Source organism: Eleutherodactylus coqui, chromosome 1 (assembly GCF_035609145.1).
Source record: "Eleutherodactylus coqui strain aEleCoq1 chromosome 1, aEleCoq1.hap1, whole genome shotgun sequence".
NCBI lineage: Eukaryota > Metazoa > Chordata > Amphibia > Anura > Eleutherodactylidae > Eleutherodactylus > Eleutherodactylus coqui.
The window spans coordinates 342,739-369,713 of record NC_089837.1 but is presented as its reverse complement, the minus strand read 5'-3'; the positions used below and the strand labels follow the sequence as shown (position 1 = coordinate 369,713).

The 26,975-nt window shown below is 47.3% G+C and overlaps 1 protein-coding gene across 1 annotated transcript in view; it reads right to left on the bottom strand.

The window, feature by feature from the left end:
- The window catches only part of LOC136618078 (oocyte zinc finger protein XlCOF7.1-like), a 148,848-nt gene that overhangs the window by 69,860 nt on the left and 52,013 nt on the right, over nt 1–26,975 (bottom strand). The window contains exons 3-4 of the mRNA XM_066594302.1: nt 18,180–18,287; nt 17,985–18,108 (exon numbers count right to left, since the gene is read on the bottom strand). Of these exons, the coding sequence (XP_066450399.1) occupies nt 17,985–18,108; nt 18,180–18,287 (232 nt within the window). The remainder of the gene's footprint in view (nt 1–17,984; nt 18,109–18,179; nt 18,288–26,975) is intronic.

Sequence of the window (26,975 nt, the reverse complement as noted above, 5' to 3'; positions counted from 1 at the left end):
AACGTCCCAGTGTCAGACCTCCTGCGGAAGACGTGCTGACGTCATTACGGGGGTCACATGACCTCCCGTCTCTACGTGATCACGGTCACGTGTTGCCACGTCACAGTGATCACATGCTCGAATTATAGTCATGTGTCGCTGCATCACTGCGATCATATGACGCATCCTATGTTCATCAATAACCGCCCCGTTAACGACTTGATTCGCGGTGAAGTCCGCTGATGATATAAAGACCAAGGGGCGTAATCCTATGGGCAGTACTAGCGGGATACTTATATGTTAGTCTCTACCCTGGAACATAATAAATATAAATATATTTAGTGATCATTTAAATGGCATAAAAACATGATTATTAGGCAGGTTGTCCAGATGAATATAAATAAATACTTTTACGCTAAAATGAATAAATTGATAAATAAATATACCCCCAAGTTTATATATTACCGAGAACTACCTCAATCAACCCCCATATTTCTCCAACTTATATAGAGTGATACTACTTAATATAAATCCTCCAACATGTGCAGATATAAAGAAATATTATACATAAAAAATGTTCATATATATAAAATTTAGAGATGAGAGAACGTGCTCGTCCGAGTATTAGGGTGCTCGAGATGCTCGTTACTCGAGACAAACACCACGCGGTACTCGAGTCAATTCCATTTCCATCCCTACATGTTTAGCGCCATTTTCTGGCCAATAGACATGCAGGGAAGGCATTACAACTTCCTCCTGTGACGTGCCAGCCCTATCCCACCCCCCTGCAGTGAGTGGCTGGTGAGATCAAGTGACCGCCGAGTATTTAAAGTGGTCCCGCCCGCGACTCGCCTCACACACATGCTGGCAGAGATTAGGGATGGTGCTGCTGGTGCTATAGTGAGAGTGTTGGCATCTTCAAGAATGACAACGGTCCTTCTTAGGGCCACATCTGACCGTGTGCATTACTGTTGTGGCTGCTGGGAGCAGTTTTGCACAAATTTTTTTTTTTTCATCTTGGGCTGTGCAGGCTATTACAGCTATAGCGTTCTCTGTCTGCAGTCAATTATACAGAGTATAGGGGCAGTACTGGTGAGGCAGGGACAGTGGTAGTGTAGAATCCTGTCTACAAGAACCCCAACAGTCCTTCTTAGGGCTACCTGTGACCGTGTGCATTTTACTGCCTGGCTGCTGGGAGTTGTAGTGGCTCACTATTACCCAGCTAGGCCTTTTTGCAGCCTTTCGTATAATTTTTTTCGGACTGCAGTTTGCGTTACATAACCGCTGTCAGCGTGAAAGTGTATGCCAATAATTGCATAATTATTCACACCGTTCTGTGTCTGCTCTATTCGTAATCCACCATGCTGAGGGCTAGGGGTAGGGCTAAAGGACGTGGACGCGGGCTAGGACACGGAGGTCCAAGTGAGGGTGTGGCACAGGCCGAGTTCCTGGTCCAGGTGAATCGCAGCAGGCTGCTGCGGGATTAGGAGAGAGGCAAGTTTCTGGGCTCCCCAGCTTCATATCACAATTTATGGGTCCACGTGGTAGACCTTTATTACAAACAGAGCAGTGTGAGCAGGTCCTGTCGTGGATGGCAGAAAATGCATCCAGCAATGTATCGACCACCCAGTCTTCTACGCCGTCCACTGCTGCAACTCTGAATCCTCTGGCTGCTGCTCCTCCTTCCTCCCATCCTCCTCACTCCATGAAAATGACATATTCTGAGGAGCAGGCAGACTCCCAGGAACTGTTCTCGGGCCCCTGCCTTGATTGGGAAAAAATGGTTCCTCTCTCACCTAAGGAGTTTGTCGTGACCGATGCCCAACCTTTGGAAAGTTCACGGGGTCCGGGTGATGAGGCTGGGGACTTCCGGCAACTGTCTCAAGAGCTTTCAGTGGGTGAGGAGGACGATGATGATGAGACACAGTTGTCTATCTGTGTGGTAGTAGTAAGGGCAGTAAGTCCGAGGGAGGAGCGCACAGAGGATTCGGAGGAAGAGCCGCTGGACGATGAGGTGACTGACCCCACCTGGTTCGCTAAGCCAACTGAGGACAGGTCTTCAGAAGGGGAGGCAAGTGCAGCAGCAGGACAGGTTGGAAGAGGAAGTGGGGTGGCCAGGGGTAGAGGCAGGGCCAAAGCAAAGACTCCACCAACTGTTTCTCAAAGCACCCCCTAGTGCCAAGCCACCCTGCAGAGGCCTAGGTCTTCAAAGGTGTGGATGTTTTTCAGTGAGAGCGTGGATGACCGACGAACAATGGTGTGCAACCTGTGTCGCGCCAAGATCAGCCGGAGAGCCACCAGTACCAGCCTCACCAGCATGCGCAGGCATATGATGGCCAAGCACCCCACAAGGTGGAACGAAGGCCGTTCACTGCCAACCTGCCACTCAGATCCGACCCCCCTCTCAGAACACAGGCATTAGCGCCTCCCGGCCTGCACCCACACCCTCTCCTCCGCTGTCCTCGGCCCCATCCAGCAATGTCTCACAGTGCAGCGTCCAGCTGTCGCTAGCGCAAGCGCAAATACGCAGCCATGCACCAGTACACTCAAGCATTAAACATGCACATTGCCAAATTGATCAGCCTGGAGATGCTGCCGTACAGGCTTGTGGAAACGGAGGCTTTCAAAAACATGATGGCGGCGGCGGACCCACACTACTTGGTCCCCAGTCGCCTGTATTTTTCCCAGTGTGCCGTCCAGCCCTACACCAGTATGTCTCCCGCAACATCAATCGTGCCCTCACCAACGCGGTTACTAGGAAGGTCCACTTAACCACAGACACGTGGACAAGTACTGGCGGGCAGGGCCACTATATCTCCCTGACAGCACATTGGGTGAATTTGGTGGAGGCTGGGACGGAGTCAGAGCCTGGGACCACACACGTCCTACCCATACCCAGAATTGTGAGTCCTTGCTCAGTTCTGGTATCTGCGGCGGTCTGTGCCACCTCCTCTAAACCCTCCACCTCCTCCTCCTCCAACGCAACCTCTACCTCTCAATTAAGAAATGTGAGCAGCACGTCGCCAGCAGTCGGTGTGGCGTGGCGCGGCAGCACAGCGGTGGGCAAGCGTCAGCAGGCCGTGCTGAAACTACTCAGCCTAGGTGACAAGAGGCACACGGCCCCCGAGCTGTTGCAGGGTCTGACAGAGCAGACCAACCTCTGGCTTTCGCTCCTGAGCCTCCAACTGGGCATGGTCGTGTGTGACAACAGCTGTAACCTGGTGGCGGCTCTGCAGCTCGGCAGCCTCACACACGTGCCATGCCTGGCCCACGTCTTCAATCTGGTTGTTCAGCGGTTTCTGAAAAACTACCCGCACTTATCTGACCTGCTCGGCAAGGTGTGCCGCGTCTGCGCACATTTCCGCAAGTCCACCACGGACGCTGCCATCCTGAGGACCCTGCAACATCGGTTTAGTCTGCCAGAGCACCGGCTGCTGTGCGACGTGCCCACACGGTGGAATTCTACGCTCCACATGTTGGCCAGGCTCTATGAGCAGCATAGAGCTATAGTAGAATATCAACTCCAACATGGGCGGCGTAATGGGAGTCAGCCTCCCCAATTCTTTACCGAGAAGTGGGCCTGGATGGCAGACATCTGCCAGGTCCTCGGAAACTTTGAGGAGTCTACCCAGATGGTGAGCAGCGATGCTGCAATCATTAGCATCACCATTCCTCTGCTATGCCTGCTGAGAAGTTTGCTGCAAAGCATAAAGGCTGATGCTTTGCGGTCAGAACAGGATATGGGGGAAAAGAGTATGTCGCTTGATAGTCAGAGCACCCTCATGTCTATATCTCAGCACATTTTGGAGGAGAAGGAGAAGGAGGGGGAGGAGGAGGAGGGGGAAGAGACAGCTGGGCCCACTGCAGAGGGTACCCATGCTGCTTGCCTCCCATCTGTTCAGCGTGTATGGCCTGTGGACGAGGAGGAGGATCCTGAAAATGATCTTCCTAGTGAGGACAGCGATGTGTTGCATACTGGCACCCTGGCACACATGGCTGACTTCATGTTAGGCTGCCTTTCTCGTGACCCTCGCGTTAGACGCATTCTGGCCACTACGGATTACTGGGTGTACACCCTTCTCGACCCACGGTATAAGGAGAACCTTTTCAGTCTCATTCCCGAAGAGGAAAGGAGTTTGAGAGTGATGCAATACCACAGGGCCCTGATGGACAAACTGATGGTAAACTTGCCATCTGACAGCGCTAGCGGCAGAAGGCGCAGTTCCGAGGGCCAAGTAGCAGGGGAGGCGCGGAGATCAGGCAGCATGTTCAGCACAGGCAGAGGAACAATCTCCAAGGCCTTTGCCAGCTTTATGGCTCCCCAGCAAGACTGCGTCACCACTCCCCAGTCAAGGCTGAGTAGGAGGGAGCACTGTAAAAAGATGGTGAGGGAGTACGTAGCCGATCGTACCACCGTCCTCTGTGATGCCTCAGCTCCATACAACTATTGGGTGTCAAAGCTGGACACGTGGCACGAACTTGCGCTGTATGCCCTGGAGGTGCATGCTTGCCCTGCCGCTAGCGTCTTGTCAGAGAGGGTGTTTAGTGCAGCTGGGGGATTCATCACGGACAAGCGTACCCGCCTGTCAACTGCCAGTGCCGACATGCTTACACTCATAAAGATGAACAAAGCCGGGATTTCCCCAGACTTCTCTTCTCCACCGGCAGAGAGCAGCGGTACCTAAAGATTCTTTTCGCTGCAACCACAGATAAAAGCACTCTCCTCTATATCACTGGTTAAACGGGGCATTTAGCTTTGTCAATCTGTCTCTGATATTAGTTCTCCTCCTGCTACTCTTCCTCCAGAAACAACATGTCATCGCGCTGAGCGGCCAATTTTTCTGCGGCCCAAAAGGCTCATTTACATCTACCAAAGTTATTACAATTTTTCAAAGTTTCAAAAGTATTGAGACTGTAACATGAACCAATTCTTTCAACAGGACTGCCTCCAGGCTCTGTTACAAATTAAGCAACAGTGAGCTGTATCTTTAAAAAAATGTTTATGGGTTTCACCTGCCCTCTTGGTTGATACATTTTTCAGAGGTACACTTGTACTCTTGGTACACAATTTTACTGGGGTCTGCCTGCCTATACTTCTGCTACAAGAAAGTTACAGGGGTCTTCCTATACTGCTGCCACAAGGATGTTACTGGGGTCTGCCTATACTGCTGCCATGTTAATTTTACAGGGGTTTGCCTATACTGCTGCCATAAGGATGTTACTGGGGTCTGCCAATACTGCTGCTATGTAAATGTTACAGGGGTCTGCCTATACTTCTGCTACAGAAATGTTACTGGGGTCTGCCTATACTGCTGCCAGGTAAATTTTACAGGGGTCTGCCTATACTTCTACTACAGAAATGGTGCTGGGGTCTGCCTATACTGCTGCTACATAAATGTTACTGGGGTCTGCCTATACTGCTGCTACAAAAATGGTACTGGGGTCTGCCTATGCTTCTGCTACATAAATGTTCCACGGGTCTGCTTATACTGCTGCTACAGAAATGTTACAGGGGTCTGGCTATACTGCTGCTACATAAATGTTACTGGGATCTGCCTATACTGTCACTACAGAAATGTTACTCGGCTCTGTCTATACTGTTACTACTGAAATGTTACAAATACTGGGTTCTGCCTGTACTGCTGCTACTAAAATGTTACAGGGGTCTGCATATACAGCTGCTACTGAAATGTTAAAGGGGTCTGCCAATACTGCTGCTACATAAATGTTACTGGGATCTGCCTATACTGTCACTACAGAAATGTTACAGGGGTCTGCCTAAACTTCTGCTACAGAAATGTTACAGGGGTCTGCCTATACTTCTGCTAATGAAATGTTACTGGGGTCTGTCTATACTGTTACTACAGAAATCTTACTGGGGTCTCCCTAGACTTCTGCAACATAACTGTTACTGGGGTCAGCTTATACCTTTGCTACAGGAATATTACAGGGGTCTGTGTATACTATGGGTGCACCAAGTCTTCCCATCGCGGTGTTCTAGCTATCTGGCCCTTAAAAAACCCCGACTGACTAGGGCATGGATTGTGGGCCGAGGCCAACATGTATTTTCTCTCAAGTAACCTCAGCTATCCGGGGCACTGCAATGGGATTTCTTTATGTGCCGTCTGTGGGTTCCTGCTAGCCAGCCATGCTGTGGGTGCACACAAACTTGCCATAGCGGAGTTGTACCTGCCTGGCACTTAAAAAAAAAACCAGACTGTCTAGGGCATGGAGTGTGGGCTGCAGCCAACATGTATTCTCTCTCACGTAACCTCAGCTATCCGGGGCACTGCAATGGGATTTCTTTATGTACCGTCTGTGGATTCCTGGGAGCCACCCATGCTGTGGGTGCACACAGACTTCCCATTGAGGTGTTTTACCTGTCTGTCCCCAAAACACTGACAGACTCGGATAGGGTGCAGAGGGCAGATGGTTTACCTCTTGCATTGTCGATGAGGTATCCGACACCCAAACAGAATGAGTAGTGTGTGGACACATGGATTCCCCATTGCTATGTCACTCGCAGCACCTTGGGCCACACAAGGTTTTTGCTGGGACAGAGGCAGACCCAGAGCCCGCTCACATACTTCCTACTCCGAGCATTGCTGCATTGTGGAGATGTGTAGAAGTGCTGGGCTGGCAGCTGAGTCCCCTTTAAGCCCACGTTTGCAGCTCCTGACAGAGGTGGCACAAGATTGGAATGAAGATCGAACGTCAATTTCTCATTGATTCTCAATTGCATTGTGGGCTATCGCCCCACCTTTTAAAGAGGGTCACTGCCTGGCCCTGCCAACCCTCTGCAGTGTGTGCCTTCGGTTCCTCCTCATGGCAAACGCACTTATAAATAGACATGAGGGTGGTGTGGCTATGAAGCCAGCGTGTGGCACGAGGGCAGCTGAAGGCTGCGCAGGGGCACTTTTGTGTGCGCTGCGGACACAGGGTCGTGCGGGGGGGTTGAGCAGCATGTAACCAAGGAGAAGAAGCAGCGGTGTGTCCCGCAGGCAGTGATTGTCCTTGGTTGGAGGTAGTGTGGTGCTTAGCTAAGGTGTGCCATGCTAATGAGGGTTAGTCCGAAGTAAAAATTGTTAGGGGGGGCCCACTCTTGCCGCTATTGTGGCTTAATAGTGAGACCTGGGAACCTGAGATGCAGCCCTGCATGTAGCCCCTCGCCTGCCCTATCCGTTTCTGTGTCGTTTCCTTCACTTTCGTAGGTTTTGCAGATTTGCACAAATGAAAACCTTAGAGGAGCATGGGTCATATACAAAAATGCTCGAGTCGCCCATTGACTTCAATGGGGTTCGTTACTCGAAACGAACTCTCGAGCATCGCGGAAAGCTCGACTCGAGCAACGAGCACACGAGCATTTTGGTGCTCGCTCATCTCTAATAAAATTCTATCTAGTCCCATTAAAAATATGTCCACATCATTGCAATATTAAAATCCAGAAAACTAAAAAACCGTTATAATAGGGGGATGAATACCCATGATTACACACAAATTCTTAAAAATTCTTTTCCAGGACTTCATAAAGGCTATTGCGGGTCAGGGTCTATTAAGATGTACTCTATTCTGACAACATTCCCCGAAGAATGGACATGGGGGGCAGGGCAAATAGAACAACCACCCAAAAGTTTAAACTGAAATCTTCTATTGAAACATTATGGCGCCATACATTTGATTGCCTTTTTCTAGAACATTTCTCTCTTTTTCAAGGTTCTGTTTTCTCAAGTGGTGTGATTTTTATGCATGAGAAATCTTTATCGTGACACTGGAGAAAGTGGCGAGAAACACTATGATTTATAAACCCTTTTGTTCTGTTATTTCGATGTTTGTTAATTCTGATCCTTAATGGGTTGATCGTCCGGCCAAGAGCCCGCAGCGGCATTCTAAAAAGTCAATCACATATCTCGTCCCACAGTTTAAAAAGCTTTTTAGATGATATACTGTATTGTCAAGGGGAACTGAAATTTCTTTCCTGCCGCGGGTCATCAGGGTACAACATTTGCATCTCAGTTTGCCACATCTATAAGATCCTTTAATACCTTTAATACTATTCTGTTTCTTTTTTTGATTCCTTTTGTGTGGGCATGAGGGTGCCACTATCTCCTTTATTGTTTTATTCTTTCTAAATGTAATTGGAGGTCGATCCATTAGGGGGTTTCATCCTCTTTTAGGATATTCCAATGTGCTTGGAGAATGCTCCGGATCTTCACATGCTGGTACTGTATTTCGTTATAAATCTTGGTTGCCTGTCACCGCCCATTCCTTCCATTATCATTCAGTTTTCATCCCTTTCTCATAGGTTCCTTCTACCAATTGTTTTAGGTATTTTGTCTCCCTGAATCTATCTTTCAGGAGATTTGCCTGGATCCTTCCTATTCAGGCGAATAAATTGCCCGTATGGGACGTTGTTTCTCCATGACTTGGCATGACAACTCGTGTATTTCAAATAGCTGTTTGTGTCGTTTTTTTAAAAAAGGTTTTTGCATTAATTATGTTATCTTCAATATATATCTCAATATCCAAAAATGTCGCCTTTGTATTGCTAAATTCTTGAGTGAATTTCAATCCCCAGGTGTTGGCATTCAATTTCGTTATGAAGAAGAGAAGATCTTTTTCTTCCCCTTCCCGAATTAAAAAAAATGTCCATTAATCGACGGTAAACCTATTATAAAGGTTTTTTAGTTTTCTGGATTTTAATATTGCAATGATGTGGACATATTTTTAATGGGACTAGATAGAATTTTATATATAAACATTTTTTATGTATAATATTTCTTTATATCTGCACATGTTGGAGGATTTATATTAAGTAGTATCACTCTATATAAGTTGGAGAAATATGGGCGTTGATTGAGGTAGTTCTCGGTAATATATAAACTTAGGGGTATATTTATTTATCAATGTATTCATTTTAGCGTAAAAGTATTTATTTATATTCATCTGGACAACCTGTCTAATAATCATGTTTTTATGCCATTTAAATGATCACTAAATATATTTATTATGTTCCAGGGTAGAGACTAACATATAAGTATCCCGCTAGTACTGCCCATAGGATTACGCCCCTTGGTCTTTATATCATCAGCGGACTTCACCGCGAATCAAGTCGTTAACGGGGCAGTTATTGATGAACATAGGACGCGTCATATGATCGCAGTGATGCAGCGACACATGACTATAACTCGAGCATGTGATCACGGTGACGTGGCAACACGTGACCGTGATCACGTAGAGACGGGAGGTCATGTGACCCCCGTAATGACGTCAGCACGTCTTCCGCAGGAGGTCTGACACTGGGACGTTGGACTCCTTCCATAATATGATGCGGGACGCGCCATGTGACATACATACTGACGGGAGCACACCTCCCTAAGGAGTCCGCTACTAGAACGTTAGACCACGCTCACATTAGGATGCTGGACGCCAGCGTCAGCAGCCTTGCCCCCAAAGATGGCACTGTGCAGGATAATAAGTGGATTGCTGACTTTTATTCTCTGTATATATGTAAGTACATGTATCTGATTATGTATTGTTTGGCTTGAGAAAGGTGCCATTGTTTGGGCACCGAAACGTGTTGCCTTTTTTGGAGTAAAGCACTGAAATTTATGCTAAGTGTACCTTTCGGTGAAAACTTTGGAGTCATCACTTCAAGGAGGGGGATTCTGGACATCACACCCCCCTCCTACTAAGTAAGTGTTTGTTGGATGTGGAGTGTGGACTACACATTGTATATATATTTTCCACAGCACAGTGTCCGGTAGCGCAGGAAATTGTTTCCTAACAACATATTGTTTTCTTCTCCTGGGGGTCCCTCTATGCAAGAGAGACCCTCGGTATATCCTGCAGCTCTCCCTATTTCGAAGGGATTGGATATTGGTGCCTGGAAGACATCGAAAATGGACCTTGTGGCGCACTTTATACCACTTACCAAGTTATATTCATTATGCTACTTCTGGTCCTTTTAGCCATTCTATCAGTTCTAACTGTACTAACCCCACCCCCACTAAACTCCCATTCACATTACTTGGTCCCAGCTCACTGTCTATACCAGTGATGGAACCTTTTAGAGACCGAGTGCCCAAACTGCAACCCAAAACCCACTTATTCACTGCAAAGTGCCAACACGTCAGGGGGCGGGGCTTATCACGACGTACGATTTTACCCTCATCATTCTAAAAAGGACGGGGCCGCTTCAAAATAGACAGTGTGCAGTTTTTGACTGCTTTTTGGACGCGGAAATACTGCAGAATGTCCTCAGCGGAAATTTCTGTGGAGCATTTCCGCATCCAAAAAGCAGTCAAAATCTGCTTGCTGTCTATTTTGAAACAACCCTGCCCATTTTCGCCACTTGTAAACATACCCCAGCTATAATAGTGACCCACCCCCCCACCGCAGCCCAAGCGATAATAGTAACTCCCCCAGCGGCCCAAGCAATAATAGTGACCACCCCAGCGGGCCCAGTGATAATAGTGACCCCTTTCCCCCATAGCAGCCCGCAGTATAATAGTGACCCCCCCTAGCAGTAATAGTGACCCCCCACAGCGGCCCCAGTATCACAGTGACCCCCTTCACAGTGGCCCCCAGTAGCACAGTGACACCCAACAGTGACCCCCCCAGTAGCACAGTAACACCCCACAGCAGCCCCCCAGTAGCATAGTGACCCCCCCCCCACAGCAACCCCCCAGTAGCATAGCGACCCCCAACAGCAGCCCCCTAGTAGCACAGTGACACCTCACAGCAGCCCCCCCAATAGCATAGCCCACCCAGTAGCAGCGGCCCTCCAGTAGCACAGCAACACCCCACAGAAGCCCCCCAGTAGCATAGTGACACTCCGCAGCAGCCCCCCCCCAGTAGCATAGCGACCCCCAACAGCAGCCCCCTAGTAGCACAGTGACACCCCACAGCGGCCCCCATTACCCCCGAGACCCACATACTTACCCCCTCCTCCTTGTGGAAGTGCTGCTCCTGCTCTGCCCGGTGTGCCCTTTAGCAGTGCTGATAGCAGGTGCACATGGACGTCAGTGTGCTGCTGGACGCCTCCTCCCCTGCTCTCACGGAACAAAGTAGGAGACGTCAGGGGAGGGGGGAGAAGGATCCCGGCTGCACACTGACCTCACAGTGTGGCCGGGATGCATATTTCCTTCCCCACTTCTGCCCTAATGAGCAATTCCAGCAACCTGATTGGTTGTTTGGGTTGACTGATTCACCAAACAACCAATCAGGGGGGGAAGAAGTGGGGAAGAAAAAGTCAACATGCGGTGGGGATCAGCGCACATAGCAGTGCTGCTTAGTGAATGGCGGCAGGGGAGCCGCGGCCCCTGCTGGTATTCACTAACGTGGTGAGTGGCTGATGGCGACGCATGCCAGCAGGGAGGGCTCTGTGTGCCGCCTCTGGCACGTGTGCCATAGGTTCGCCACCACTGCTCTATACTGTCTACTCCCCTATTTCTCTTGTTGCCCTACCCCCAGTCCCTAGTTTAAACACTCCTCCAACCTTCTCCCCAGCACAGCTGCACCCTCCCCATTGAGATGCAGCCCGTCCCTACTATAAAGCCTGTAACCAACAGCAAAGTCAGCCCAGTTCTCCAGGAACCTGAACACCTTCTTACACCAACTCCGGAGCCACTTGTTTACCTCCCTAAGATCCTGCTGCCTTTCTAATGGTGCAGGCAGTATTTTCGAGAAAACTACCTTGGAGGTCCTCGCCCTAAGCTTAGATCCTAGGTCCCGAAAATCGTTTTTGAGGGTTCTCCATTGACCACTAACTTTGTTGTTGGTGCCAATGTCCATCATAACTGCTAGATCCTCACCAGCCCCTCCCAGTAATCTGTCAAGCTGATCAGCGATGTGTCGAACTCAAGCGCCAGGAAGACACCGTTCGATGATCTCGGTCTTTGTGGCAGATTGCCCGACCTGTCCTCCTTATAATTGAGTCCCCAACCACTAGGACTTGTGTAGCCTGCCCTGTGCTCCCCGTCCCTTTCTCACTGGAGCAGTTAGCTCCCTGGCGTTCAGAGGGCATGTCGTGCTGCAGCAGTACTAATCCTATAATGGCATCCCCCTCATCTGCTAACTATGCAAATGTGTTGGGGTTTGCCAATTCAGGAGTAGCCTCCGTGGTTCTCTTATCTCTACCCCTTCTCCCCCTGCTCTTCCCAACTACCACTCCTGCCACATCCACCCGAGCGAGGGCTCAGTGAGCAGCAAACTCCTTTCCATGCTGTCAATGGATCTCAGTGTTGCCAGTCACTCATTTAGATCCAGGATTTGGGCTTTCAAATGTGCGACGAGCACGCATCTTGCGCAACAGTATGCACCCTCGATCAGCTGATCAGGGAATCGCATACATTGCACAAGTAGCGCACTGGACGGCATTCTCAAGCATGGAGCACATTCTAGTGGGAATCTGCAAATTTACTTACAGAAGTAACAAAAATCAACTCGATCACCCTCCTCACGTGCCTCTACCCGTTCGCAACCACTCATGTGACTCTGCCTGTTCGAACCACTCAAATGCCTCCATCCTTCACGGCTTAAAGAATTTGTGTATAAATATTAAAAACACCAAAATTGGGAAAATTTTGAAAAATGTGAATAATCCCTCCACCCCCTCTGCGTCCTTTTTGGCATTCCCTAAATCTTCGATAAAAGTAATAATGTAAATTGTGTGGCATGTCTGAAGAGAGGGGTAATTCCGGAGGCTGGTTGGGATACGCACATAGAGCAATAGAACCGGGTATCTCTCCTCCTCCTATGCTTGTTGCAGACACTTTTGGGGGTATTTCTTGACCTCAGTGGCGGGGATGAGGTGTAGAAAGTGGACCTTCGTGAACCTTCGCACCTCCTCAAACTCGTAAGCTTGACTCACACAGTAGGCGATCAATAAGCTGCTCCTAGAACTTCAGGAAGGCGAGCGTTTCCAGGGACTTGGATAACGGCGAAACACATATGGTTGGTCACTAAGGGGTTAAGGTGCAGTGGCTACCTGGCAGTCAGACAACACTCATTATGTTCAATTTGCCTTTCATCGTCTTCTGGGACCAGAAGGCGGTCTGTAACAGTAGAACGAGGCAACACCTGAGAAGGCTCTGCGATCACCTGGAAGCATGATGGCTACTAAGATACGAAGCTTTGGGTAGAACAAGGGCAGCAGTAAGCAACTGAGACGTCTAACTGTGGGGTCTGCTGGCCATCCAAGGTGGAACTCCAAAAAGGTAGCCATGTGCCTCAAGAGATCTTAAGTGTGGTCCCACATTAAAAATCTCAGGATTACCCTGAGCGGTCAGCCCCAGGGGACAGTAAGCCAGGCGAACACTCCAAGGCATTGCAGCAACTGGGAAACAGGGCTCCGACTAATACCAATGGCGTCCCTAGAGAACATCCATCGTGGCACTGGGTTCCAGAAGTGAAGCCACATTAGCTCCTCAAAATAACGCCATTTACAGCATGAACGGCTTACTTCTGGACACAAAAGTCTGTCGATGAAAGGGAAACCATTTACTATCTAGCAGAGTGCCTCAATTCATAGAATCCACCAGACTTCCCTCTTCATGTGCTCCAACTGAAGGCGGCGCCAATTATAAGACACGTAATCCACCCAAATTCTGCAGCTTGCAAGTTACTAGTCTGCAAAATAATCATCTAGAAGCAACTTTGTTCACTGGTAGCGACGCCGGAGAGAAGGCGCCCGACTCTCCCTTCCAGTTCCCGGTAAAGCTCTGTTAGGGTTAGGACAAGCGTTGTGGGCGGCAGGCATGGAGTTTCGCACCGCATGCTATTCGCATGCTTACAACTGAGCTATTAAACTAACTGTAATCTCCTCATCTGATGGGGAAACAAAAAGCGTAAAAGAAACTTTGGAACACGAGCAAAACTGTCAGCATACAACAGTGACGCCGGCAGAGCCGCGGAGACAGAGAGCTGCTTATATGTGATGGGCGAATGTAGGGGACCCACAAGCCCGGTCTCATCTGCAAACATGGAACATACTAACCCGGTAATGGGAGAGGCGGAAGACCCTCAATCATGGCAGCCACGTACACATCCCGACGGCCCTCTACATACTCCTATATACTGTATTTTTGCATTCTTCCTGTCTGCATTTGGTACGTCCATTTCTGCATCATCCCACTCCAAACTGAACCCGCTCTGCTATTCCCCTCTGCCTAAATCATTTCTGCTGCTTGAGCTGTGAATTGTGTATTTTTGCATTCTTCCTGTCTGCATTTGGTATGTTTTACTGGCTAAATTAAACTTGACTTTTAGTCATTTCTGCCATCCACCACCCCCAAATGGCATCATTCACCCATCCTTGTTGAAATGCTCGCCTTATCTAAGGAGAGCAATAAATTACCCCCTCTCCTCCTTTTGGTCAGTAGGTTTGCAAAGCTTAACTCAGCTGCCTAGTCAATTGGAACCTGATTTGCCACTCCCATTTGTTTCCTAGTTGTACCTTTACTTTCAGTATAAAATCAGTGTATGCCTCGCGATTATGAGCTGAATAAAGTGTGGCTGGAATCAAGTGTGATGCAGTTTGACCATGGCAGTTCGACAGGATAGGAGACAGGTAGGCCACAAACTCTGCTTAAATGCCTTTCACTTTAAAGCTATCACTAATGTTGTCACCTCTGTTCTCATCCTTGCTCCAAGTTTTAGAACCGCCTTCAAACACCCACCTCTGGGGCACCCTATTCACATCAGCCCCTTTCTCCTATCCTCACCCATGCACAGCTCGCATGCTCTCTTTTCTTTCTTACTCAGCCTCAAATCCCCTAATGCCACTAACAAACATAACAGCTGCCCTCATAAATCTCCTAACCATCTGCTAACCCTTGCTATCTTGCTGCTACTGGCAGCTGGGGATATCTCTCCCAATCCTGGCCCACCCTTCACTGCTCCTAACTACTACCTCCTACTGACTCATTAAGACAACCCTCAAGCCCAACTGCTAGCCCATGCATACCCTCCCCTGACTCCTTTAAATGTGCCCTCTGTAGCTGCTAGTCAGCATGTAATAAACCCTCCACCATCCACGACTTTTTTACTGCTAAATCCCTAAATCTGCTAGCTCTCACAGAGACGTGGATACGGCAGTCTGACATGGCCTCCCCTGCTGCACTGTCTTACAATGGCCTGCAGTTCTCCCATACTCCAAGACCAGATGACAGGCATGGTGGAGGAATAGGTTCTCTTCTCTCCCTGAAATGTACCTACCAGGTCATCCCCCCTGTACCCTCACTCACTTTTCCATCATTTGAGGTACATACGCTACGGCTTTTCCGCCCGCTGTCCATGCAAGTAGCAGATATCTACTGCCCCCCAGGAGCTCCTCGCCTGTTTTTGGACCACTTTGCTGCCTGGCTCCCCCACTTCCTATCTTGCGAAATTTGAACCCTTATCTTAGGTGATTTTAACATCCCCACTAATTACCCCATCTCTCCATCTGCCTCTCAGCTTCTATCGTTCACCTCCTCCCTTGGTCTCTGACAACTCACAGCCTCTCCCACTCACAGGGATGGCAATACTCTGGATCTGGTCTTCCTCCGTCCCTGCTCTGCTTCCCACCTCACTAACTTCCCTCTCCCACTCTCGGACCATAACCTCCTGTCTTTCTCTGTCATGCTCCCCAACATCTCTCCAGACCCACCTTCCTACCGTACCTACAGGAACCTTAAGGCCATTCACACCCAGGACTTTGCTGAGTCCCTACAGTCCTCTCTGTCTCCTATCTCGCTCCTCTCCTGCCCCAACCTGGCTGCCGCTCACTACAACACCGCTCTCAAACATGCCCTGGATGAAGCGGCGCCCCCCCATAACCCAAGCTATCCGATGTAGAATGCGGCAACCCTGGCTCACGCCTCAAACACATTTTATCCGGCGATGCTCTAAAAGTGCTGAACGGCTGTGGAGGAAGTCGCAAATGTCCGCAGACTTCCTCCACTACAAATTCATGCTCAGAACCTACAACCTCGCCCTCCACCACGCCAAACAAGTCTACTTCACTTCTCTCGTCTCCTCACTATCGCACAACCCTAAACAGCTCTTTGATACTTTTCACTCCCTTCTCAGCCCTAAACTGCAGCCCCCTGTGACGGATCTCAGTGCTGAAGAGCTGGCTGCCTACTTCAAAAAGAAAATAGATGACAATCGTCAGGAAATAACTTCCCAATCCCAGACTAGCCCTGAACCTAGTCTTGTCAGCACTGCATTTAGCTCATGCTCACTGTCTGTACTCAGACCAGCGACAGAGGAAGAAGTCTCCAAATTGCTCTTATCTGCTCACCCCACCACCTGTGCTAGCGACCCCCTCCCCTCACACCTCCTCCGATCCCTCTCCCCAGTGGTCATTTCCCATCTCACCACTATATTCAACCTCTTTCAAACATGCCATTATATCCCCACTGCTGAAGAAGCCGACTCTTGACGCCACTGATGCTGCCAACTACCGACCCATCTCTAATCTCCCCTTCATCTCCAAACTACTAGAACACCTAGTTTACTCCCGCCTTGTAAGCTATCTATCAGAGAACTCTCTCCTGGACCCCCTACAGTCTGGCTTCCGACCCCAACACTCGACAGAAACTGCCCTTACAAGGGTATCAAACGACCTCCTGACAGCCAAATCGAGGGGCGATTACTCCCTACTGATCTTCCTCGACCTCTCCACAGCATTCGACACTGTTGACCACAAACTCCTCCTCTGTATGCTTCGCTCCATCGACCTAAAGGACACTGCTCTCTCCTGGTTTTCCTTCTACCTATATGACCACTCATTCAGCGTCTCCTTTGCTGACTCCACCTCCCCTCCTTTTCCCTTTGGTGTTAGCGTCCCCCAGGGCTCAGTCCTCGGCCCCCTCCTTTTCTCCATCTACACAGCTTCTATTGGACAAACCATCAGGAGATTTGGCATTCAATACCACCTCTACGCTGACGACACCCAGCTATACACCTCTACCCGTGACATCTCTGCACCTTTCCTCCAAAACATCACCGACTGTCTGTCCGCTGTCTCTAACACTATGTCCTCTCTCTACCTAAAACTAAACCTCTCTAAAACTGACTTACTGGTATTTCCACCCTCCACTAACCGACCTCATCCTGACATCTCCATCTCAGTGTGTGGCACCATAACTCCCAGACAGAACGCCCGCTGCCTTGGGGTCATATTTGACTCCGATCTCTCCTTTACCCCCTACATCCAATCTCTGGCCCAAACCTGTCAGCTGCACCTCAAGAACATCCCAAGAATCCGCTCTTTTCTCACCGCAGACACGCTAAAAACGCTCGCGGTCACCCTCATCCACTCTTGGCTTTATTATTACAACTGCACCAGATTCTACCCTTTCCAATCCATCCTGAATGCGGCAGCCAGGCTCATCTTCCTGTCCAGCCGCTACTCGGACGCCTCTGCCCTGTGCCGGTCACTGCACTGGCTGCCCGTTTAATACAGAATTCAATTTAAATTCATTACCTTCATCCACAAAGCCCTCCACAGCGCAGCCCCCCCCCCCCCCTATATTGCCTCCCTCATCTCAATCCATCAACCAGCCCGGGTTCTCCGCTCTGCTAATGAAACTAGACTGCACGCCCCTTTAATTCGAACCTCTCATTCCCACCTCCAAGACTTCTCCAGAGCAGCACCAGTACTCTGGAACGCACTACCAAAGGATACCCGGGCAATCCAGGACTCGCAGAACTTCAGGCGTGCTCTAAAAACGCACCTCTTCAGGGAGGCATACCGCATTCCCTAATCAAACCCCTCTGTACACCTCCTGATAACATGCTCCCTGACCTATGTAACCGTGGTTCTGTAATTTTTGTACTTTTGTCTGTCTGTATTTCCCCTGTCTATGTAAGCGCTGCAGAATATGTTGGTGCTATACAAATAAAGATTATTATTACTCCCACTCCTCTTACCTGGTGACCCCGCGGGTGAGAGCCCCTCCAGCATGGCGGCCGCGTACACATCCCGCTGACCCTCTACATACTCCTACTCCTCTTACCTGGTGACCCCGCGGGCGGGAGTTCCTCCAGCATGGCGGCCGCGTACACATCCCGCCGGCCCTGTATATACTCCCACTCCTCCATGGAGAAATAGACGGCCACATCCTGACACCTTATAGGAACCTGACAACACAATATCCAGTCATCAGCCAGAGCCCCCCATTATAATGTCCCCCCACATTTCCCGCAGTCACCTCTCCTGTTAGCAGCTCCGTCATCTTGTTGGTGAGTTCTAGAAGCTTCTGGATCAGGGAATGAGGATGGATGATGGGAGTCGCTGTCTTTTTCATGGCTGTGTACTCCTGTGGATGAAGAGAGACACTTAGAGAAACAAATTTTTGCAGACTCCAAATCTATCATCAGAATAAATCCCTGATTATAAAGTGCCAGTAATCTAATACTGATGTCTGGTAATCCGGCAACAGGAGGGGATTATTACTGAGGACCAAACTGACCCTAATCAGACTGAGAAATCCCTTCTTAATTCCTTGTCCCTCATTACTTGCAGCACAACATGCAACTGTAGGGGGGTCACTGCGCGCGGTATCCCTGTACTGTGACATCACTGAGCAGGTATCCCTGTACTGTGACATCACTGAGCCCAGTATCCCTGTACACTGACATCACTGAGCATAGTATCCCTGTACTATGACATTATTGTGTGCAGTATTCCTGTACTGTGACATCACTGAGAACAGTATCCCTGTACTGTGACATCACTGCGTGCAGTATCCCTGTACTATGACATCACTGAGAACTGTCCCTGTACTATGACATCACTGTGCACGGTATCCCTGTACTGTGACATCACTGAGCACGGTATCCCTGTACTGTGACATCACTGAGCCTGGTATCTCTGTACTATGACATCACTGTGTCCAGTATCCCTGTACTGTGACATCACTGAGCGCGGTATCCCTGTACTGTGACATCACTGAGAACGGTATCCCTGTACTGTGACATCACTGAGCCCGGTATCTCCAACCTGAGACTGTTCATCCTCTACTGAACTATACTGTATACTATATCAATACAGACTGTTTATCCCACTGTATTATCCTATAATGAATTATATAAACATACTAGCTGATATTCGCCCAAGTTAATTTGTTACAGGTATTTACATGTTGTTTGCACTGAAAATTTTTTGAAGCCGTAGTTACTTCAGAGGAACAGAGGAATAAAATGTGTATACACATAGAGTAACATTAGATTCTCCTCAGGCTGCATGTACCGATGTCCCTCTGCAGAATGTGCCACCCCCCCCCACTCTCCTCACTTTATACCCTTAAAAGGAACACCCCTTTTTATTCAAATTTACCCCCAGACTAGAGGTTGTAGCCCCTTCTTAGCCTTAAAGGCATGCTCCGTCCCTGCAGTCCATGGACACTTCCTTATGTACTTTACAGCCTTTCAGTATTTTCTCCTCAGTATATACACACAGAGGTCATAGAATCATAGAATGGAGTTGGAAGGAACCTCCAGGGTCATCGGGTCCAACCCCCTGCTCAGTGCAGGATCACTAAATCATCCCAGACAAATATTTGTCCAGCCTTTGTTTGAACACTTCCATTGGAGGAGAACTCACCACCTACCATGGCAACCTTTTCCACTCTTTGATCCCCCTCACTATCTAATATCTAATCTGTGTCTCCTCCCTTTCAGTTTCATTCCATTGCTTCTAGTCTTTCCTTGTGCAGATGAGAATAGGGCTGATCCCTCTGCATTTTGACAACCCTGCAGATATTTGTAGACCCCTATTAAGTCTCCTCTCAAGCTAAACATTCCCAGATCCTTTAACCGTTCTTCATAGGACATGATTTGCAGACCGCTCACCGTCTTGGTATCTCTTCTCTGAACTTGCTCCAGTTTGTCTATGTGTTTTATAAAGTGGGGTGCCCAGAACTGGACCCAGTGTTCCAGATGAGGTCTGACTAAGGAAGAGTAGAGGGGGATAATTCTCTTAATACATCCCAGAATTGTGTTTGCCTTTTTGGCTGCTGCATCACATTGTTGACTCATGTTCAGTCTATGATCTATTAGTATACCCAAGTCTTTTTCACATGTTCTGCTGCTTAGCCCAATTCCTCCCATTATGTATGTGCTTTCTTCATTTTTCTTGCCCACATGTAGGACTTAGCATTTCTCCTTGTTAACACCGGGAAGTTAGGAGAAGTAATGGTGAGTGAGTGAGTGAGTCAGTCAGGGAGTATTTCGCCTTTTATATATGCATACTGTATATTAGGTCCTTAGCTATAGATAATTTTCCGAAAGTTAAACTTTTGCTGCTCACACCATTTAATCCTGTTCCAATCAACAAAAAAAAAGGGCAGTACAAAACTTTAGCTCAATCGGACAGCTGCTGGTTGACACTCAAACACATTGAAGTTGGAACATAGTATTATGTTACTTGCATTACGCAATGATTAATTCAGTTCAAAAGCGATATACTATAGCCTATCTTGACCTTTTACTTTTTTCTTTAGAGAAATTTATGTGGACGCATCCAAGCAGCCCCAGTAATTGTCTAAGAACATGTTTAAAACAAAAACTATTTTGATGAAAATAGGTAAATAGAATACAACCATTGGCTTCAATAAAGAATTACTTCTCCTTTTTAGCAGAGACCTAAGGCCCATTTACATGGAGCGATGATCACTCAAAAACCACTAAAAAGCAATCGTTTGAGCGGTCATCATTGCATCTAAATACGCTCCCATCGTGCATTTTTCGTACATTGCTAGCTGATCGTTAAATTCAGGCCAACCTAAAAATCATTGTTCAGCCTTATCAGCAGTTCTCCACAGGTAGTGCTTATAGTATTGTTTCCTGTCGGAGAACAGAGGAACTGAAAGCAGATAAGAGCCCTTTCAACTAAAGGCTTCATTTGCACACTGAATTGCTATTTAGTAGCTGAGTAGCTACTTAATAGTTTATGCAAAATGATCACCCAAGCTGTCACTCAAACTGTCGTCTGAGCAATCTTTGAGCGATCATCGCTTTGTGTAAATGAGCCTTAATACCTGTACTTATCTGGCCTAGATATTTAATGGTGAAGATGTGACAGCTCGACTCCCTCACCAATCCTGAAGATGGGGGCGCCTGTCTGCTGGACCCCTCCCACACATACATGAAATATCATCTGGATACGCCAGAACTGTTTAGTAGAAACTATTAAAAAAACCATTAAACATTATTTTTTCCTAAGGGCTCCTTCCCACGGACGGATTTCCGCCGCATAATTCTATTGAACCTAATAGCTCAGGGCTCACGGTGCGGAATTCCACAGCGGAATTCTGCACCGTGAAATCACCTGACCTCACCCGTGGCATGCTCTATTTGCCGCAGGAGTACACGCGGACGGCTTCCATTGCAGTCAATGGAAGCCGTCCGTTCACGCTATCTTCCTCTGTAGCACAACGGAAGATAGCATGAAACCGCTTCCCCGCCTACCGCCGCCGCGTCATATGACACGGCTGGCTGCATCATGTGACGCGGTGGGCGTGTCATGTGACGTGGCCAGCGTGTCACGTGATGCTGCGGAGCGTCACGCCGAAGCGCCATGCGGGAGCGAGGACGCCGGATCCGCAGGTAAGTTTGGGGTCCCTGGGGGGCGCCGTGACAGGCTCCGCCACAGAATTCCGCGGCGGAGCCCGTCACGGCTGTGTGCAGCCGGCCTTAGAGAGGATTTAGTAGCAGTTGGGTATTTTTTATGGTCTCTGGCAATGATCTGTAAAACAAATGTTGGGCAATGCAGCCCCTCCCACCTCATGAATAATTCCCTGCACTTAATGAGCTTTACCTCATTAAGTGCAGTGATAAAGCCAGATAACATTCCTTATGTATGAATCCCATTTATACACAAAGATAACTGGGGAACAAAGTATTTGTTGTATCCATAAAAACACTTGTTCTTACTTAATTTGAGTGTGCTGATCTCAAATCTGAAATTAGTTTTTCTCTGTAAGCAACAGTTTTTTTGCAATTCAGATTTTAAGGTTTTCATCTTAATGTACAATTTTTAACATTTAGTTAAACATAATGAAGTAGAATGTCTTCTTGGGCATGAGAATAGAATAATTTATATAATACAGTAAATACACTAAAATATATGATTGCTTCAGAATTTGTCTACAATTTTGAAATAGAACACATTAAAAACACTTATTTTAAGCATAATATTTGCGCAAAACTCATTTAGACTTCATTCAGGTAAGAATTTGCGTTTGCAGCTCTTGCATTTGTGTACTTGCCGAGGACAATCTCGTTTGATGCTCCAGCAGTAGTCTGCCAGCATATTCCTGTCCCATCGCCCCTGATAACGCTCTTCCTTCGTCTTCAGATCTTGATGAAATCATTCTTCCTGCTCATCACTAACAGCTAAGGTTTTTGGGAAACTTATCAAGGTGACTGTTCAGGAAGTGAATCTTAACGCTCGTGTTACATCCAGTGTCGCGGAAAGCCAACAGCATACTTTGAACCAGAAGTTCATAGTTTTCTGCTTTTTTGCTGCCAAGGAAGTTTTTTGTAACTGCCACAAAAGACAGCAATGCTGTTTTCTCCTCCTTATCAATCTTTCCGGCAAATTCTTTGTCACGTATGAGGGTTCAAATTTGAGGTCCATCGAACACACCTGGTTTTATCTTCTCGAAAGACAAGGCAGGAAAAGCAGAAACAATATGTTGAAATCGGTCACTTTCTCTATTCAAAGCGTGGGGGGGGGGGGGTTGGGGGAAATGATTCTGTCTCGAATAATTATATGTTCATTCACAATATTTGGCATCCCTACTTCCAGAGCTTCACATTTTGGCCGCCCCTTCTGTGTTCAGTGTTTCTCCCGAGCTTGGCTGTCCCACAAACACAGAAAGCAAGGATACTTTGTGAAACCTCTCTGTCATCCATGGAGGAAATTTACCATCTTAAGATCCACACAAATGATCCAGTTTTGCTCCTGATACTTCTGTAAGTAGAGGACAATTTTTATGTCATTATAATCTTCTCACAGCTGAACTTAACAACCAATTGGAACCACTGCATGGTTATACCCGTTGTGTAAGAGAACACATTTCAGACTCCGTTTAGAGCTATCAAGAAATAGCCACCATTCTGTTGGACTGTAAGTGGTAACACCTAACCGGTGGAGAAGACTACTGATATCATGGCAGTAAACAAAGTGTTTGTCTTCGGAAAAGATGTCCACAAATATGTGTTCACGCTTCCTGAAATGGGATACTTTATAACCGGTGAAGCACATTCTTTTCTTAAAGCCTGAAGGCTAATAACTTTCTTTGATATGCCCAAATCCCTTACTAAGTCATTCAATTCCAGTTGGCTAAACTGTTGAGGGGTTAATGACTGCTTGTCATCAGAAGAAGATCCTTCAGATTCTACAACCATTTCCTCATGTATCTTATCAAAATCCCCTTGATCACTGTGAGGGGTTAATTCTAGATTTTCTCCTGTCTCAAATTAAATAGAGAAGCTTTGATTTCACTGTCTGAAATTATTATCTTTCTGTATTTCTTTCTGTTCTTGTTATCGACCCTCCCTTTTCTCTCATATGAGTTCTTATCTATACTCCCTTTTCCCTCCCTTCTGGGAAAGTATCCTTGAATACTTTTTACTTTTTATAAACTGATCATAATATGTTGATGTACTGTCCTGGGAAACCAGGTGTCTTTGAAATGAGTATTGTTAATTGTTTCTCCAGATGTCCAGCAACCCTGGACATGCGCAGTGTTTGAATCATTATGTAACAAATTCTTCTCTTTAAATTCTGTACTTTGCAAATAAACTACTACTTCGCTTGGCATCACATGTCGCATGTGGTCGTCCATTTGCGTCGTCTGAGTACTCATATCTAAGACTAATTCGGAAGCAGACAGCATCAGCTGAACGGTCTGTCTAGACCCCCCTAACATTACTTGGCACCCAACGTGGGGCAGAAGCTAACTCCTTACCTGCAGCCGATACCTGCCGACCCTACCTGCCGACCGGCCGGACCAGAGGCCACGGGACCCCAGATCTACAAAACACCGATGTAAGGTTAGCCCTTGACTTGCCACTCCAGCTCTGGGCTCCCCTGACTTCAGTCCCGTGTTGACAGGAGGTGAGTCGCTGCATGTTTATAGGACGCTTCTGCCTGTTATTTTTGGTGTTCTTAGTAACTGTAATAGACGGAAGAACCCATATGTGTGTGTATTGCCATGCTGTCTGCTGTGTGCTGTAGAAATTATTGCTTTTTGCCGGACTCATAATGTTAGCTGTAATTTGTAATAAGATTACTAAAAGCCGTGGTCCTTCCTCTATCCCCGTAAGAAGTAAAGATATTGCAAATAGAATTCCTGCCAATACTTGGCAGAAGGGCCATAGGTATCCTGCCAGTTGCGGACGTGGCAGAAGGGACTGAAAAGTCCATAAGTATCCTGCCAGTTGCGGACGTGGCAGAAGGGACTGAAAAGTCCATAAGTATCCTGCCAGTTGCGGACTCGGCAGAAGGGACAATAGTGGTAAATCAAGAGGTAAGTCCATAGTCAGAATGGGGTCCGACCAGTCTAAGACTTTCCTGACACCCATTGAAATAATAAGATTGGGGGAAGGGAAGGACATCTGTAGGCAAGCCTATAAAATATATAGACAGATAGGACTTAAAAAGGTGGGAACCTTTAACTATGAGTTCTGGCAACAGTACGAGAAAAAGCACATGAAGGATATCAGAGACGCCGGTCTAGAAAAAGGAATAGAGGCCATAATAAGATATAGCAAAAAGGTAAATGTAGAACCATGGGATTGCGCAGCGAGGGATGACGACATACTTGTGTACTCACCCTCGGTGCCAAAGTCGGCTAGAATGTACCCGGTCCTACCAACCGCAGACAGCTCCGACATTCTTCCTGACTATCAGAGTTGTACCGCCACAGTTCCACCAATGAAGTCCCAAAAAGGGAAACCTTACTGGGATTGTCCCAGGTGCGGACAACAAAACCCTTTACGAAGACAAACGGTTTTAACTATGTGTAGACGGGAAAAGAATGAAACCATTGAATGTTATTTTGGTAGGCTGGAAACGAAGGCTAGGGACGCGTTCATGCAAGGCATTGGCCCATCATTGGCAGATAAAGTAAAAGCATGTACCCCCGACTGGCGACAAGCCAAGCCCAGGGACTTGTATAAAAAGGCAGTAGGGTTCGCTATGGATGAGAAGCGCCCTGCAGTGGCGGTTAAATACTATAGCAACCAGGAGGGGAAGGTGCAGCTCCAGGACAGACTCAACAGAGGAACACGTAAGTGTTATAATTGCGGCAAGGTAGGCCACCTGGCCAAGAATTGCCGTTATCCCAAAAGATCCCGTGACCAGGAGATGGATCAGAGCGCCACTCCCAGCGACAACGACGTGCCGCATCGCCCGAATCCGTCCCAATCAAGTCCCGGCAAATCCCGCACCAGTATCCCTATTGTGGAAGCAAAGGGCAAAGGCATTCAGATCTTTGAGCCTGCTTCCATAGGAGGTGGGAAAGTGCCTTTCCTTATAGACACTGGAGCTACAAAATCCTGTCTCAGTTCACGAGTAATACGAGATCTTAATATCCCTGTTTCCACAAATAACCATTATTGTTTGTCTTGTATGTCTTGATGTTATGTAATCTAATCTTTGTTGTACGGCTTAGTCTCCTTCATACAAGTGTAAGAAAGTTATACCCCACTCACATCTGTGGGGGCTTTTAAGAATACAAAGGTAAAAATGCTGTGCTGTTAGTAGCGCTTAGCATGTTGTCTTTTCTATGTGTTTAACTATCCCCTGCCGTCTGTGTTTCATAGTCTGTGCAGATAAATATACCTCTTGTCATTACTAATGATTACTGCTGTTTAAAGTCAGAATGTTCTGGACGCTTTCTAAAATCTTAGCTATTGTTCTGTTTCATAGAGAGATAAAATTCAAGGTCATAGAAGACAGACGTTGATGAAATAAGAAACTTGTAATGAATTACGTGAATTATACGGTTTTAAAAATAGAAAACATATAGGGATTTTAAGGTATATTTTTGCTTTTTGGGTAAATGTCAGTTCTGTGATTGGTTGGACCTCTGTATCACTGCTAAATGCTGTTAGTACTGTACTGTCTCTGAGAGAATGTTCTGTAGGGGAAATACGCAAACGGCCAGTATCGAAGGGGTGGAGCTAGATGATGTAAAAGTACGTAATGTTTCAACCCTCTCTTCTCCGAAAGGAGGGGTGAGAAGTTTGGGCAGTTAGGAAAAGTTTTTTTTGTTTTTGTTTTCAAATTTGATGAGACATTGCAGGCAGGATCAGATTTATAATGAATTTGCTTAAAGAATATAATATTTCAATGTGGCTAGATGTTTATGGATTATTCTGCCTTGTTGTAATTCATGTCTTTGTTATTTGTACTGATATCTTACAAGCCTTATCTGCATTCATCAAATTCTCACCAGAATGGATCGGTATGGGTTGAGACCTCAGGTGACGGTTCAGAAGAGTTTTGTAAACTAACTGCTCTCTTGGTGGATCCGGCTCATTTATTTGTCTTGACAGCCACTGCAGAAACTCAGCTTTCCGCAGGTCCTGACAAATAGTAAGCCACCTCCAAGACAAACTCCAATTCTGCAAAACAAAGGTTGTTCTCCTGGGTCATCGCTTAGCCCAAGGAACTGGACATCTGACATAGGGACAAAAGGCTGCTGTCCAAAAGCCATACCTGTACTTACACCTGCTGCCAAACTCCACACCTTTCTGGGCCTTGTTTCATACTGCCGCCTATGGATCCACGCTGTTTCCTCTCTTATGCAACCACTCTATGACTGTCTTTCAATCATTCTTTTCTCTCTCACCCCTGAAGCTCAATTCTCAGCTCTCCACCTTTTTACACTTTACCATTTATTCTTTTCTGTACTGAATTTTCTGGCCATGTGACGACAGTATTGACACAAAAGCACGGAGGACAACCACGGCCACTTGGATACTACTCCATG